General features: G+C 48.1%; 1 protein-coding gene across 1 annotated transcript; it reads right to left on the bottom strand.

The window, feature by feature from the left end:
* Nucleotides 1–6,346: 6,346 nt before the first annotated feature.
* LOC311377412 (transcriptional activator MN1-like) lies at nt 6,347–11,016 on the bottom strand (the record flags this gene model as incomplete). The annotated part of the gene is made up of 3 exons (XM_084491308.1): nt 10,199–11,016; nt 6,699–10,084; nt 6,347–6,542 (listed from the first exon to the last, which is right to left on the bottom strand). Coding segments are annotated over exons 2-3 (3,514 nt in total), but the record flags the coding sequence as incomplete, so codon positions are not given.
* Nucleotides 11,017–16,657: the final 5,641 nt, after the last annotated feature.

The raw sequence follows: 16,657 nt of genomic DNA, 5'->3' as shown, positions 1-16,657 counted from the left end.
AAAAAGGAAATAAATTGATTAAAAACATTTTAGTTCCACAAGTGTGATGTGTGATTAATACTGCTGTTTTGATGGGAGATGAAAATCAACACAGACCTTTTTTTTTTGAGAATGTGCAGCGTTCCCGAGAATGGAAGTGCAAATAAAATTCATCGTTTTTCTTACAATGACGCCATCGTCAACCTTCCTCCAGAGCAACCTCAAGGGCAAAACACGTCTTCAGAAAAGGCCAAAAAAAGAAAAAAGAGAGAATTCCATCTCCCTGACTCCAGCCTGTATCAGCCTCCACACCTCTCCCTCCCACGGCAAAACGGCTCCGGTGTCATAACTCACTTGTCGAATTCGTCAGTACAAATTAAAAACTGCCTGACGACTGACTACCAGTATGGCGAAAGAATATCTAAAATAAAGATATTTCCAAACCGTAACATAATTGCCGCTGGCCGCTCGACAACGTCAACACAACCTAGAGACACACACACTCGCAAGAAGTACACGTGCACACGCACACAACAACTTAGCACACTTACACAACACTTATGAATATGAAACCCACTTTTTTTGGTATAACACTTTCCTGCTTTCGCTTATTTCCATACTTTTTAAGTATTATTTTGGGCGGGTGGAATTCTCATTTAACACGAGCGTGGCGATGCAGTTTGACGCGTGCGGCTGATTTTTATGCCGACGTCTTGAAACACTGCAGCAGTGATCTCCTCCCCATCTCCGAGTTAAGTTCACCCCCCCCCGCCCACCCCCCTGCCCACCCCCCCTTCCCCATCACTCGACCCATTGGAGAAGATTATTTACCTCATGCTGGGACACGTTCTAGTTCTCTCCACGCTCTCCTCCTCCTCCCAGGAGAGAGTGAGACACCAGACGAGCTGCATCCGGCCTGGCACCTCGGAGCATCCTCCAACCCCACATCGCTCACACACACACGCGCTGTTAATAGGCTCCCTTTGACTGTCACCGAGGCTCGACTGCAGTGTTTACAACGCACACACACACACAGATCCTCATACACGCACACACACGTTCACACAGGAGCACACGCGCACAAACACACACACACACACACGCGCGTGCGAGCGTGCACAAACACGTATTTTGTGTTTTTTCCCCTGCCCTGCACTATTTCAAATCTGAAGTGAATAGACTTTGAGATATCGTCACCGCGTTACAATTAATGGAGTGTGTGGCGGAGATTAGGTCTGGACATGGATTCTGACAGTGTGTCCAAAGGCATGAACACTTTGTCTACAGCAACCGCCGACAGACAAACAAACAAACAAACAAACATCTAGTATTCCAAACCTGCACTTTGCATGGTGTGACAACATGCACACGCTTTGATATCGGTTTCATTTCATATGACAACCTTGATCAATTCGCTTTTTTTCGGGTTGTAAGAATTCACTAAGGAACAAGTGAACATATTCTAGACATATTCAAGATAAAGAGAGACTTCTGGAGGGCCCAAATGTTTGCATATGAAGGAAAGATCTAGCCTCACTCTGGTTGCACTCAAAGACTCATTCTGGTAGCCGATTTCTAGTGATGAAATTAACAAATGGATTTGCAAATTGATTTGAAGTGCTATTTATGGAAGCCTTTTCTGTTAAATTAAATCCAAAATCTAATTCATCAACTATCTTGCGGATTATCTGGCATACATGCATGAGTATGTACGTAATTATATAATCAAGCCACCATGAATCTGTAAATATGCATTATTATACAAAGGCTAATTGCTATGATAAGGATTATCTTTCTCTTTCTATAAAGTCAAGTATGTTGATTATAAGAGACAAAAAGGATTTGTGAATATGAGTGTTATTCTGTTCTATATAGTCCGTAATTATATGCATTTGATTTGAAGTATCCTGTGAAAAACCTACGATTATCAAATCAGAAAAAGGAACAAGGGGTAACAATACATTTGTTTTAACCAAGTGAATTGGATTGAGGTAAAATTAATATTCCGTGCCCTTTTGGCAAATCTGTCCTTTGATATTAGAACATCAACTTCATACAATAGAAGTAGTCAACAGCAGCGAAAAGTGAAAATACTCCGCTAACTCTGAAGAATGACGGGTTAGATAACCCCAAAAAAAAAGTTATCAATAGCCTTGGGCACACAAAGAAAAGTTGAAATCACCCTAACTTCCTACGCCTTCTCCCTGGCTCTTATCTGTCGAGCACACACTTCCAAATTCAACCCTTACTTTTTTATTTTTTCTTAATTCAAGAAAAAAAAAAAAAAAAAAAAAAAGCCAGAGCAGCCAATAAATAAGAAAAGGGAAATATTACGAGCTGATACGGTTGAAGGGGAATGTGTCGGGTTGAATAACGACCTGCTCCTCCTCCTCCACCGCCGACCTCCCCTCCCATGTAGCCTCAGTGGGGTTACAACCTTCTTCATGGTTAAACTGGCTCTAAGCCCCCTCAGGCCCCGGGCTTAGAGGAGCATGTATTACAGTGTCTTAGAGGCTAAACCACACACACACACACACACACACACACACACACACACACACACACACACACACACACACACACACACACACACACACACACACACACACACACACACACACACACACACACACACACACACACACACACACACACACACACACCGCATCGATGACAGAGGAAGCCAAAGGGCCGTAGGACCAAATGGGGCGATTACTACAGTGCACACACATCGCTCCTAAATAGTCACACTGGGACCTGGGCGAGGGTGAACTGGGACCAGCAACAGAGCCAAAGAGTTCCCATGGACTTCTTTCTCAACGTCGCCTACGGTCCAGTCAGCCCAGTTCAGCAGGTCTGACGCCAGTGGTGTATCTGGTGTGTGTGTGTGTGTGTGTGTGTGTGTGTGTGTGTGTGTGTGTGTGTGTAGTGTGTAGTGTGTGTGTGTGTGTTTTTTTATTCGCGGGGTCACCAGCAGAATAATACTGAATTTATTAAAAGTGTCATCTCTGAAGCCTTGGCCGTCGTTAGACACTTGGCTGCAGACACACCTGCAAAACAAATTCCACCCCAAAGCCGGAATATTTCCGTGGAAGTTTGTCTGCACAAAGACTGGAGGGATGAGTCAGAGCTCAGCCACAAAGACGCAGAAATGATGAAAACTCTTATGGATGCCAATCTACGACCGCCAAATCGGGGTTGTCGTTTTTTTTCTACTTTGACCAAATATGCGTAATTATACCCAAAACCGAAAGCCGTACTCCAGATGCTGAAGTAAAAACAGTTAAAGTCAATATAAACATATCGTTTAAATCCATATAGTAAAAAAAATAAAAATAAAACAATTATGGAGCAATCTATTCTGCCTCTCCATTAAGTTCACAGGTCATTCCCTCACGCTCTCAGCAGTCAAATGGATTGACTGCGGAATAATAAAACCACTTATAGATGTGTACTCGCCATATACTCAACCTAAAAACTGCACTGGTAGGTTAACATAGCGTTTAAAAGCGGTCTTTTAAACATATACAATAAAATAACGCTCAGCTTTGATGTGCTTATCTCGTCTCTCCAAACCCAGAAGAAATTCAACACATTGTAAAGCCGTATTGATGAGGAATTCTAATTAAGACCACCTTAAAAGAAGGAATTACCTTATTTCCATCCGTTAAGTTAAACTATTTAATTCGGCCACAATTCCCCAGTGATTAATAGTGATCCAGGGGATAAGCCAAATTGGGAAACGTAAACCCATTCCACTGCTGAGGAATTTGAGCCTGCTCTTATACGACAAAAAATAACACCTTAACCACCGGGTTTACATTATAATTCATCCTATCAGAAGACTTGGACTTATGCTAAATGATCATGTTATTTTGCACCATCCCGCCTAGCAGGAATTCATCTCCCAGCCCCCCCCCCCCCCCCCCCACCCCCACCACCAACACCCCCACACCTCCACCCTTTTTCATCTTCGCTGTCTGAAGCACTCAAATGAGAAGCTGTCAAGCCTCCTGATTTGTGCTAACTAGCTATCGATCGCTCCGCGTGCGTTGTGCTCGAGCAGGGGTGGGGGGTGGTGGTGGGGGGCGGGGGGGGTGGGTAGAAGAAGAGATGGGAGCCCGCGAAAAAATATATACGACACTGCGCATGCACCGAGTGGAGAAGACGCAAAAAAAAAAGCGGATACCTGAAGTCGAAAGCAGAATAGAGAGAATTCCTAGTCGGTTTTTTTGTGTAACATAACATGGGCCCAGGCTTTTGTTATCACCGCTACATTCACTTTTACATTCACGACATTTAGTAGACGCGTTGTACGACACACACACACACACACACACACACACACACACACACACACACACACACACACACACACACACACACACACACACACACACACACACACACACACACGGCGGAGTCGAGGCTCGTCGTGAGTCAGTTAGGGTGAGGTGCCTTGCTCAGGGACGCCTCGACACTCGGCTATAGTCGGAGCCGGGGATCGAACTAGCAACCTCCCGGTTACAACTCTACCTCCGGAGCGAAGCCGACCGAGCCCCGCTAGAGACATGAGATGAGTCGCAGGGAGCGACAGAGCCGGGGTCTACGTAGGGGCTGACTGCACGGTCTCCTCAAACAATGTGTGTTGACTCCAGACTCCCCTCTCTCCCTCTCCTCTCTCCTCACCCCCTCCCCTCCCCTCTCCCGCTCCCACCGCCAGAACAAAGAGACGCCGCGAAGCACGCGCTGGGGGCTACCTATTCACGACGTGAGGGAGAGCGCTTCTCCCGGGCGTCGCTGGTCGAGGCGATTAAATGATCGCCTCTTTGGTGGCAGTGGAGCGTCGCGATCAATGCTTTCACTTGTCGTTAAAAATAAAGGGCAACCAGTGTCAAGCAAAAATAATAAATGAATAAAGAGCGTAAGACTGTTCAGGTCCCAATGTGATGGGTGTTAAATGCGTTTTCAACTAATAACATGCATGATAATAACGAGCTTAATAATAATGATAATATGAATCGTTATTAATTACTATTAATGTTATATATATGTATTAGTATTTTATTAGTATTATTTATTTTATACGTGGTTATTATAGCATTTTAGGCCTTTGATTATTGTTATAATTCAAATAAAACACAAATGAAAATAACAATTATAACGTATTGATTGACTACCGTGTAAATCCTAAAATAACAGTACGTGCATTGTAAATTATTACACTAATCTTTAATTTATAATTTAATTGGAAAAACCCTTTCCTACCGTTTATTCTCCAAAAGTCTTCCTCGACTTTAGTGACTTATTCGCAAATGTTGGTAGCATAGCCTACTAAATAATTATGACAGTTGTTATATTTTTTATAATAAGATTATTAGCATTATTATTATAAGCATTATTATAAGTGCGCCTAATATTATAATATCCTCATCTGTTATCCGTGAGATTATAGGTTATTGTACACTAAGCCAAAGCAACACAGGCCACTGGAAAGGGAAATGTTTTTTTTAGCGCTTATCTGGAGAACCCTGTCCTGTCAATCCAAACCCAATCCACTTTCACCACTCCTGCATTATCCTATTGTAGCACCAAAACAAACACGTACAAGGCGAGGGGAGTCCCGCTGAGCCAAACGCACATCCTTACAAAACTATTAATCTTCTCCATGTAGCCGTTCACCGTGAAACCGAGATAAATAACCACAGGAAATGTTTACTTTTCGCATTCTTGTTTTTAAGTTCCTCTGCAAAAATGACAGTGACGTCAATTCACTCGACACAACCAGAAAAGCCCGATTCAACTTCCCCGCATAAACTACAAAGTGAGGTTTAAATTATTTTCGCTCTACATTAGCCTATTGTATATATATATATTTTTTAACCCATCTCATCTAATAGCCTACAGCCCTAGGCTCATAGACTGATACGTATTTTCGCGAGACCTCCTTTTCCCGAATGCAAAATATAGAATGCAGTCCTATTTTAAATACGACAAAACCAACATAATTCTGCGATTATTATTGGTCATTTTTGAAACCCAAACACTCATCTAAATATGGAGTGTCTCTCTCAAAAACCAGACAGATGGACTCACATCACGGACAAAAGGTGAGAATGATTGCCAATGGCCATATAGTTTCCTTTCCCCTCATTATAATAGCATTTGCCGGCGAACAGACTGTAAGAAACCATGAAAAAAACATCCAATTGCCTAGCTGAAGCCTTACTGCCCCTGCATGTCCTTAGTTAGAAAGAGAGAAAGGTATAAGAGTGAAAAGAAAGAGGGGGTGGGGGAGGGGGGGGGAATATAGAAGTGAAATAATATATTCATCGTTAACAAAAAAAAACTATAACATTTGGCTCACCTTCTTTGCTGTTGTTCTGGCTCTTCTTGTCCCACAGTGCCATGGCCTTGTCGTCCTCTGGTCCGTCCATCATGGCCTTGTCACTGGGCACGTACCAGGTGGCGTGCTGCTCGGCCATGAGGGTGTCAAGGTCAATAGTACCCATTGAGCTCTTCCCAGCATCCGGGCTGCAGCTCGCCAGCTCGCTGTCTCCGTTCTGCGAGGGACAGTCACCATTTTTTTTACTATTCTTCATGGCCAGAGGCTGATCCTCTGAGATACTGAATTGCTGGCGCTGGAGTTGGATCTGGGCCTGCAGAATCTCCAGAGGATGAATCTCATCCTGACCAGACGTGCTGGACGGCGTGCGTACCTGCTCCATCCCAGGTGTGCCCGGCTGGTGGCTCAGCCCGTTGCCCCCTCCTCCTCCTCCTCCTCCTCCTCCTCCTCCTCCCCCACCGCCGCCGCCGCCGCCGCCGCCACCGCCACTCAGGCCGTAGCCATCAGGTGTCGAGGTAGTGTGATTGTTGATACCCATTCCCAGGGGCTTGGGTCCGCCCATCAGCCCGTGCTCCCCGCCCCGCTGCTGCAGCTTGGGGGAGCAGGCCATGAGGGGGCTGCGGCCGGGCTTGTTGGCCGAGGCGCCGCCCGGGTCGGAACTGGAGGACACCTCGTCTTCGTTGCCGTAGTGGCCGCCGCCGCCGCCGCCGCCGACCACGTCGTCGGGAAAGTCCACGCGCGGCGAGCTGCCGTCGGACTTGGCGACGCTCTGGATGCCGCTGTCCAGTGAGGACATGAGGTCCGGCTGGTCGCCCAGCATCAGGTCTCCCCCTTTGCCCCAGGAGGGCGACTGGAGCGGTTTCTCGTGGGGCGTGCCCCCACCCCTCTCCCCAACGCCAGCCGAGGGGGTCTGCTGGCCTGGACTCACAACAGGGTTTCCATTGTCAGAGGAAAAAAAAATGCCAGGGCTCACGTGTCCGCTGTCCCTTTTTCTCCTCCCTCTCCCTCTCCCACTCCCTGTTGCTGCCTTCCCCTCAATGCAAGGGGTAGCGTCCATGTTGTAATTTGGAGAGAGGGCACTGGCTTCCCCCTGCACCGTCTGGCTTTGACTCGCAGGCTTAGTGTTGCTATTCCCAGTGCCAGGCATCTGGCTGTTCTGGGAAGTGCCGCTCTGAAAATATTCGGGAGCAGCACTGCCAGTCCCATTAGCCGCGCTGCTATTAATGTCCTGCTCCGTCTGACTCAGTTTTCGCTTGCCCTCGTTCTGGTTCTTCTTGTTGAACGTTACGTTGAGGTTGGGGGCCCCTAGGCTAGCGATCATGTTCTGGCAGGCCGTGGACAGGGCCGCCAGGCAGCTCTGGCCGAAAACATTGTCTTTAGTGCTGGTTTTGCTGAAATTCCCCAAGGAAAGAGCTCCCAGCTTACTCACTGAGGACCGCTGGCCCGGGGGGAACTCAGACTGGGGAGGGTAGCTCCCCGGAGAGGTGTTCACCCCCTGGGGATTGCTGTGAGCCGCCCCCTGACGGTTGCCCCCACCGTAGGGGAACGTCGGTTGAGCTCCCATAGGGGGCGCCGGGAAGTCCGCTCCGGGCCTCCTCTCCGGCGCGTTGGGGTGCCCCACGCCCGGGGACTGCATCTGCGAGAGGTTGCCCATGTTGCCGCCGAACTGGGGGTGCATTCCCGGGGAGTGGAGGGCCGGCGCGTGGCCGTCTCCGGGCAGCCTCATGGGCTCCTGCATGCCCATCCCCGGGCGGAACATCATCCCCGCCCCGTTCTGCTGCAGCCCGATGTCGTGGCCGCCGCCGCCGCCGCCCGGCTCGTTGCCGGCTCCGCCCATGCGCCGGGACATCATCTCCCCGGGCTGGTGGGGCCCCGAGAACCAGGCGTTCTCCTGGGAGACGTGAGGGTTCTGCCCGTCGAAGCCCGGCATCCTGCCGCCGTTCTCCCTGTCGAAGTTGGGCTGGGGCATGCCGCCCACGGGGCCGCCGTGGCCCATGGGGCCCGGGGGGACCTCGCCGTGGTGGCCCAGCTGCTGCAGGCTGGGCTGCCGCATCCTCTGCTGCTGGTTCCGGGAGGCCATCTGCTTGATCATCATGGCCGCGTTCTGCCGCTGCTGCAGGGACTGCTGGTCGGGGCCGGCGTGCTGCAGCGGGCCCGGGGGGAAGCCCTCGCTCACAGGCGGGGTGAACTCCCCGGGGAGACCCGGGTACGCCGAGGGGGAGAGGTGGCTCTCTATGCCCCCGCCCCAACCTTCGCCGCCGCCGCCGCCGCCGCCGCCGCCGCCGTGCGCGTTGGGGAAGTCGAACCGGGGCCTTTTGGCCATGTTGATGTAAGGGGAGTCAAAGTGTTGCAGCCTCTGGTTGGGGGGCTGCTGGGACGGCGGTGGGGGGGCGGGCTGTTGCATATTAAACATGGGGTCCCCGTAGGGATGCAGGCCCCTATTTTCCAGTCTGTGAATCGGATACTCAAACTGGTTGTGTTGGCCGGGCATCATGACCCCGCCGTCCAGAATGTTGGGGTTGGAGGAGCCGGGCTCCGGGTGGGGGGGACGGGGGAGTCCAGGGGGGCATGAGTTCTGTCTGGCAATCAAGCCCGCCTGTTGTTGTTGTTGTTGTTGCTGCTGCTGCTGCTGCTGCTGCTGCTGCTGCAGGAGGGGGTGTCTGGCATTAACGCCAGGCTCCATTCCCACCGGAACCTTCCGGCCGTTTCCGAAGCGCTCGAAAAACACGCCGTGCTGCGGCGGCGGCTGGGGCTGCTGGGGCGGCGGCGGCGGGGGCTGGTGGCCCTTGGAGATGCCCCCCTGCATGCCCGGGGTCCGGGGCATTCCGGGGTTCCCGGGGAAGTTCCCCCCCACCACCACCGGCCGCCCGGGCCCAAAGTGGGATTCGGAATCGGACGGGGAGAACACGGGAACGTCGAAGTGTCCGGACGGCGGCTCGTTGGGGAAGCTGTACTCTAGGCCCTCCACGGCGTTCTGGTTGGGCATCCGTCGGGGCTCCAGGCTGTGGGACTCGGAGGAGGAGGACGAGGAGGAAGGGAGGCCGTGGAAGGAGGCGGCCCTGTTGGGGGACTGGTCCAGGGGCAGACACGGGGCCGGCACGGCGTGGTTGCCGCTCGGAGGGCCGTGGTGCTGGAAGTCAGGCATGTTGTTGGACCTCTGCTGCTGCTGCGGTGGGAACCCGTCCCCGGCCTGGCCCTCAGCGAGGGGATCAAACCCCTCTCCGAAGCCCTGCTGTGGGCCCATGCCGTTGTTGTTGTAGCCCATTAGCCTGCCACCATGCAGGCAGGATGACCCTGAGTCTGGGCCCCCGAAATTCCCACTGAAATGAGGATGGTGTTGGTGGGGGTGCGGTTGGTGGCCGTGTGGGTGTCCTTGATGAGGTTGGTTGTTAAAAAATCCATGCATGGGTCCTTGCTGCTGCTGAAGTCCACCGCCCGCATGCATGTCAGCGTGTCCCCGTGAGTGAAAGCCTCCGTACTGCTCTCCGTTCATGTTCATGTTGAGTCCGAGCATCGGCGGCTCGTTTAAAGGGCCCATGCCCGCTTCCACCGATCCGGGAGGGCCACCAGTGTGAAAACTGGGGCTTTTATAATGTGAACCCATGTTCAGTCTTGGTTGGTTTATGTTTCTCTCTGACAGGCCAGGGTTTCTGCTATTAATCTTGGATCCAAACTGTTCCAGCCCAAACATACTCCCCTATTATCAATCCAACATGACAGCTACCTCGCCAGGCATAGGCACACTGTCTGTTTATCCGTCTGTGTCCAAAAACAAAAATAGAGGGGACAACTATATTATTTATGCAAATATGAAAAATTGTTGTACCAGCAGATGCAAATCAAATTATTATTTTTTTAAATCTATGGACTCACCAAATCAATTCTCATTGTTCTTATTAAATTGTTTTTTTCCAACTTCTCCGACTCCGAAGGAAAATTCAGTGTCCAAGGGCGCGCGTAAAATGTCAGTTTTCTTGTGCGTATTTGTCCCTTTTTGTTTTTTATTATGTCAGTATATTAGGCAAACGAGCACAATCTTCTTTATCAGTCTCGAGACTTGTCGTATTCCAAAGTTATCTGTGCGCAATTCTTCATGACAAAAACGACACTAATCTCTTTTCAACTTGCCAAACACAGGGTTTAGAAAAAGACGAAATTTAGAAAAAAAAAATATTTTATTTGTCTCTTTACGGCTGCTTTTCGATGTCAAACGTCCCAATATGTCCAGGTTTCGGCGAGTTCCATGTTGGAGACGGAAAAAGTCCACTTGGAGCTTTGCAACAAAAAATCGCTTCAAACGGCTGTGGAATTGTGTTTTAAATGCCTATAAGTGGTCATTAAAATCCCAACCACGATTAAGCAGTAATTGAGTCAAAGTCCAAACTGTCCAGAATGTCCAAACCAACGGCAATCCAAACGCGCCGGAGGAACCGGAGGGGTCGGCTCTTGCGCGCACTCAGTCCCGAGCAATGGGCATATAACTACCCGCGCTCTGCCACCGCCGAGCGGCTCCAGAACAGCATCCTTCACCGGCGCCTGGCCCTTCGCGTCAGCGCAATAAGCGCTCCCACTACCATGCAGACTCTCCTTTACAGTGTGTCGCTGTGTTTCGTTGCGTGCGTCCCCCAACTCCCAGGTCTGGTGTGGTCTAATCCAGCTGGGAACGATTCACAGACAGAACACACTCTGGCCTCGCGCTTTGCGCTGTGTGAGATCAACGCGTCCAGGGAGCCAGCAACAAGTTTTGCATTTCTGCAACCACTTCCATCCATGGGATATCCACCAATCACAGCGCAGGAGAAAAGCTTTGGGGGCGGGAGGATTTGTTAAGGTGGTCCGCGGAGTTGACTGCAGAGGCTGTGTGCAAAACGGCATTTCTAAATGTCAATCTCGAGTATTGACATGTTCATGAAAGCTATTAATTTGGGGCGATTTTACAAATGCCAACAATTCATACAGTAAATAGGCCAACACATTACCACGTAGTAACGGTTGGCCTGATACAGGCTACATAATAGTTTTTCCCTAATGACCCAACAATAACTATTCTCAGTGTTAATCAAATAGGCCTGGCCTACGAGACGCGTAAGTAGGCTGAATTGTATAAATAATTATGTTGCCAGTTATTAGAGCGATTAATCAACGCTGCTGATTAATTGTACGACTATTCAAATATAAGTCACCGTTTAGCTCGGAGGGAGCACGTTGATAGGCGATGGTTTCGTCGTGTGACAAATAGAAATTATTGTTGCACAAGACGTTTGCTATTTTTTTGGGAAATCCGAGCAGCATTTTTTTTTTATAGGCTTCTTTTGTATCCAAGCAGTCATGTAAATGTACAACGCTGTGTCGTAATGAAAAGCGGTCGCACTCACAACACTTATGAACGCACGAGACTTAAATAAACATCCTAATTGCATCGTATCGCTGTAATGTGCATCTTATTGTGCAGCAAACACCACACAACAGGGTTAATTATGTTATGCATGTGTGTGATCATGGTGATCGTGATCGTGTTGTTCCGGTGCTTAGGACGTGGAGGTGTGTAGGCGTGTGGGTCTGCTCTGCAATGAGAGCGTTTCCGTAGATTAGGCCAATGCGTCCCTGAGGAGAAAGTCCTCCTTAAAAGACTATCTGAACGGACTGAATCAAGCGGATCGCATTGGGCCACATTGCCGATAATCAATCAATCAATCGATCCATGAAATCAATAAATTCTCTACGTATTATCACATCTGAGAGGGAATATGATTGCTCCAAATTTTCATGTGTGGACAATCACGCCGTATTCCCTCTTTATATTTACCACGACCATAGCCATGTGAAACTAACAAATCATTAATAACAGTTTAATGCGTCCTACCTTTCATTACAGTCGAGCACCAATGTTCATGCAATAAGAAATATTCACGTATGGAAATATTGAAAATAAATGTGGTGTGGGGTAGGTCTTTTGATGAATAAATAGGCAAAATATCATACTAAAAGGTTACTTATTAAATGTAGGTATATCGTTGTTACGTAGTTGTTGTTATTAAGGTGCTTACACCTTGATGATGAAAAGGCGTTGGCTGTTTTGATATGTAGCTCTATTTATTAATATTGAATGATTTGATATTCGCACAGGAAACGTGAACCGAAGCTTAAACAGGCAAAGGTCCTCGCATATGCCTTTATATTATAGTGAAATATATAAGCATATTTGCTGTATACGGGCTACACACTTTTCCCGGGAAAAAAAACAACTTTATAGGCCTATAAAATGTACGCTACCTTTATTTATCCCCAAATACAGGCCTATTATGTTTTAGGTGTGCTCGGTGTCCCTTTACTGCGGTCTGCACGGCACAAGGGCCGCGTTAAGGGGACTTCTGTGGAGAAGGCACAGTGCCACCTAGCGGATCGAGGCGGAACGCCACCGTCCACTTACATTGATCTCCAATTAATTTGGAAACACAAAGACGGATACGAATGTGTTTACTTTATGTACGGGCTGTATAAAGTGTTCTTTAATCGTGTAAACCATGGTTTGATATTTGTGATAAAAAAAACAATTCTTTCATTCATCGAGCGTATACCCTTATGCGTTGTACAAAATATAATCAAATAAAGAAAGAACGAGACGAGGCTACCGGAAGTCAAACAGACGCGGTAGGATTAATAATAAGCCTTCGGCTGATAAAAATGTTAATTCATTGATTCAATTTAAAACTAAATAAAAAGTTTAGTGTAAACACCAGTTATGCCTTATTGTCTATATAAATAATTATGTGCTAGGTTAATATTCCTTTTTTAAACATGAATTTGTCGAAGAATCCCCAGATAGTCAATACAAGCAGCATACTACTTATTACAGGCAATTCAATATATGAGGCTCTACCTACCCGTGAATTACGTCACCTTTTTTATATTTCAACTAGACGTTTAAAGACAATAAAACAAAAAGTAAGGCCAAAAAAAAACATGTATTACAGTTTAGATTATTGTTCATTTCTTTGTTGTGTTTTTACAAACAAACGGCACACAAATACAGGCCCTGAAAAAATGGAAGTTTCAAAGACTGCAGGGAAAAATAATTAGAGCTTTTTTTACACTGGGAAGCGTAGCGGGCTTGTGAGAGGGCTGTAATGGAAAGGGTACCGGGCTTTGTGTGTTAATAATTAAATGAGTACCAAATGTGAGTTATTTCCATCACCTTACAAAACGTGCTCCTTAGCTCTGGGTCTACTAGATGTTCCTCCACCAAAGTAGAGCAGAAACATGAAGAATTATTTAAAATGTACCTAATATAATATATTGTATACATCCAATGTGTTTACAGCGTAAACGTACAGCCTAAATTACAAACGTGTGTGTTTCCTGCATGGACAACGCTCAACCTAGACCAAACACAATTGAAAGTCGACTCCTATTACTCATCAGAGGATATAGAACAGCAGGCCTCCTAACAGAATGTATTGCATATGCGTCGGCAGTCTCTTCAAATAGAAGCGTACGAGTTCCAAAACCCAAACGGCATTCCCCAAAGCTAGATATCCCCAGTGATAACGACAGCGCTGGTGCTTCTATGGACGGTCTAGAGGCTGCGCAGCACTGTCACAATGCGGCTCTTTTCTATTGTGATTTAGTAGTCAATCTGTCTCAATGTTGGTCTCAATAGGACAAGATAACAGGAGTGAGTGTCCCTCCTCCTCTACGCTTAAATCCCACAGTTAACAGAGCTTCTCAGCGCAGATAGACATATATTACCATGGGTGACTGGGTGGTGTCGGGGGGGGGGTGAGGAGGTAGGCCTGAAGAGGCAGTGCCCTCCCTGGCCGGGGGGGGATCGCGTCCTATCAGCGGGTTTATTTCGTGAGCGCTTGCCACCGGCCTGTCACTCATCCGGGACACCGCAGCTCCGCGGGTCAGCGGGGTTAAGCAGCATCTGTCATCCAGGGGAACACCATTGTACCAAGGGGGAGGGCAATGCTATAGAGACCCTCCCTCACCCCCCCCCCCCCCACCACCCAACACATCCCCAGTCCCTGTGGTCACATGGACCCCAGGCTGATCCCTCCTCTCTGGCTCCCAGAACAACAGGAAAGACTCTACGGAGAATCTCTAGGGCCCAGACTTGGCCCAACCTCGGAAGACGAGGAAGCCGGTCTGACATCACTGCCGCTCCAGAGCACACCCGAAATAACTGGGAATGAAGAAAAATATCCCCTCTATCCCCGCCCCCCCCCCCGCCGCCCACTTGGTTTAACCTGCTGCCCACAGGGAAGAGAAGGTCACATAATGAGGGCTCTGACACCGCCAGCACCTCCAAGAAGAATAACAAATATTGGTTCATCCACTTTATGTGCATAATAACGTCCTGTTATGTGTCGCACAAGCGACTTGTGCTCTCGATGCTTGGGTGTCGGTGTCAAGCCGGTTCCCGCTAGTCTGAGCCTGACAGCTCCGGGGGGGGGGGGTGATGCTGTGGTTAAAAAAAAGAAAGAAAAAAACCTCCTTCTCTTGTTGAGCTCCCCCCCTCCTTCTTCTTCTTCTCCTGGGAGATTCACCGGCTTGCACTCGTCTGTGGGCTGCTTTATTTTAACGGCGCGGCCGTGACAACACGCCGTCGCTCGGGCGGGCTGCTTGGGACGGACGCAGAGAGGCCTCGGCTGTACAACGCGCCCGGAGAGACGTCCGCCAAACAGGAGGTGTGTGGGCGGACTCGGCCGTCTCCCCTTTTAGAAACAGGATTATTTGCCTGTTCTGGGGGCAGATATGACTTGTTTCCTTGTCACGGGCACATGTGACAATTTCCCCACAAACAATAAAAGCCAGCGGATATCTCCGCGGGCAGCTGGCCGCTCTTCCTGCTCTGTGGCGGCTGCTCTGTTGTTGTGCAACGCCGCTGACCCCTGCCAGGAGACACACACACTTGGCCCGTGAGTCGCTTTTTTTTTTTTTTTAAAGGGCCGCTAATCTTATCTAATGTATATTGCATAGCCACCCCTATCCCCCCCCCCCCACCGCCCGCCCCCAACCACACACAAACCTTCCTTTTTCCTCACGACTCTCTCCCCGTCTCTCTCCCCCCCAAATGTTGCATAAAACATTGATAGTATTTTCGTAGGCAGTCTTTTCTTTTTCGTACTATCGACTTTATATAAAATGATATTATTTCACAATTTGAAAGGAGGCCAGTGGCGCCCTGGAGGCCGTTGAGGGAGCAGGCCGGTCGGCTCTGTGAACGCTCGGGACGTCACGACAGGGCCGCGGTTTTTGGCCGTCGATAAGTTATGTATCATTATCGTATTGCGATTCTGTAAACATTGCGATAAGATATTCCGATTTTTTTTAATGTGATTTTATATTTTGTGTGGTTTAACGTTACGGTTCGTGTTCTACAGGTCTGTTGGTGTCCGACCTTGGTTTTTTTTTTTTTACATTAACATGTCCAAAAAAAAAAAACGGCACATAATTGATAAGTCCACCGTCGGCCAACGCTCTGCAGCACTGCACCGTTCGTTTGCACCCAAGAAAACATGGATGTTTTAGGCAGGCTTTTTTTTTTTTATTGATCACGTGAATTGATTTTCCACATCCCTAATAAATGTGTTATCCCTTATGCATGATATAAAGTGACATTCAGGGTTACCTCAAATCCATCAGGAAGACCACAGGGCAAAAAGGAGAGAGAGAAGGCGGTTAGAGGTGGTTTTACCAGAAGGAAAGTGGGACACAGCCAGGGCAGCGGGGCCAGAACATGAGCACATTTATTAGTCTGGAGGAAAAAAAAAAAAAAAAAAAATTATTTAAAAGGCCCGTTTATTTTTTTTTTTCCTTTTCGGAAAACTTCAATACTCAACAGTATGCATGTGGCAGATGAGGCGTGATCTTGAGAGGGTTTTGAGGTGAAATTTATTTGATATTAAGATACAATGTGTAGACTTTTATGGCACAAAAGAATCTACAAAAAAATAAAGAAAAAGGCACAACATATCGTACATTCACTACTATGTCCCCTGAATATTCAAAAAAAAAAAAAAAAAAAATCAGAAATATTTTTTAAAAGCAAGATATCTTTTTGATATAAATTTAAGTTTTAAGATTAACTCATGATCAAACTAGCTTTTTTTTTTGTCCTTTCCATACGCAGACCCCCCCCCCCCCCCCCTCCCCTAAATGACAGACTGAAACCATTGTTTTGGCGGTCGTTTTCTGGCGGGTTTGGACTCCACAGACAGCAGGCGCTGGAGGGGTTTTGCTTAAAGAAGACTTTGGGAACACACTCCGGACTGAACTCGTTTCACACGTCGACGCCGCGTCAGTCTTTCAGACTACAAACACGTTATC

The sequence above is a fragment of the Micromesistius poutassou genome, assembly GCF_964030765.1.
Source record: "Micromesistius poutassou genome assembly, contig: SCAFFOLD_5234, whole genome shotgun sequence".
NCBI classification, from domain to species: Eukaryota; Metazoa; Chordata; class Actinopteri; order Gadiformes; family Gadidae; genus Micromesistius; species Micromesistius poutassou.
The sequence above is the reverse complement of the archived record's forward strand: the minus strand, read 5'-3'. Positions and strand labels throughout refer to the sequence as shown.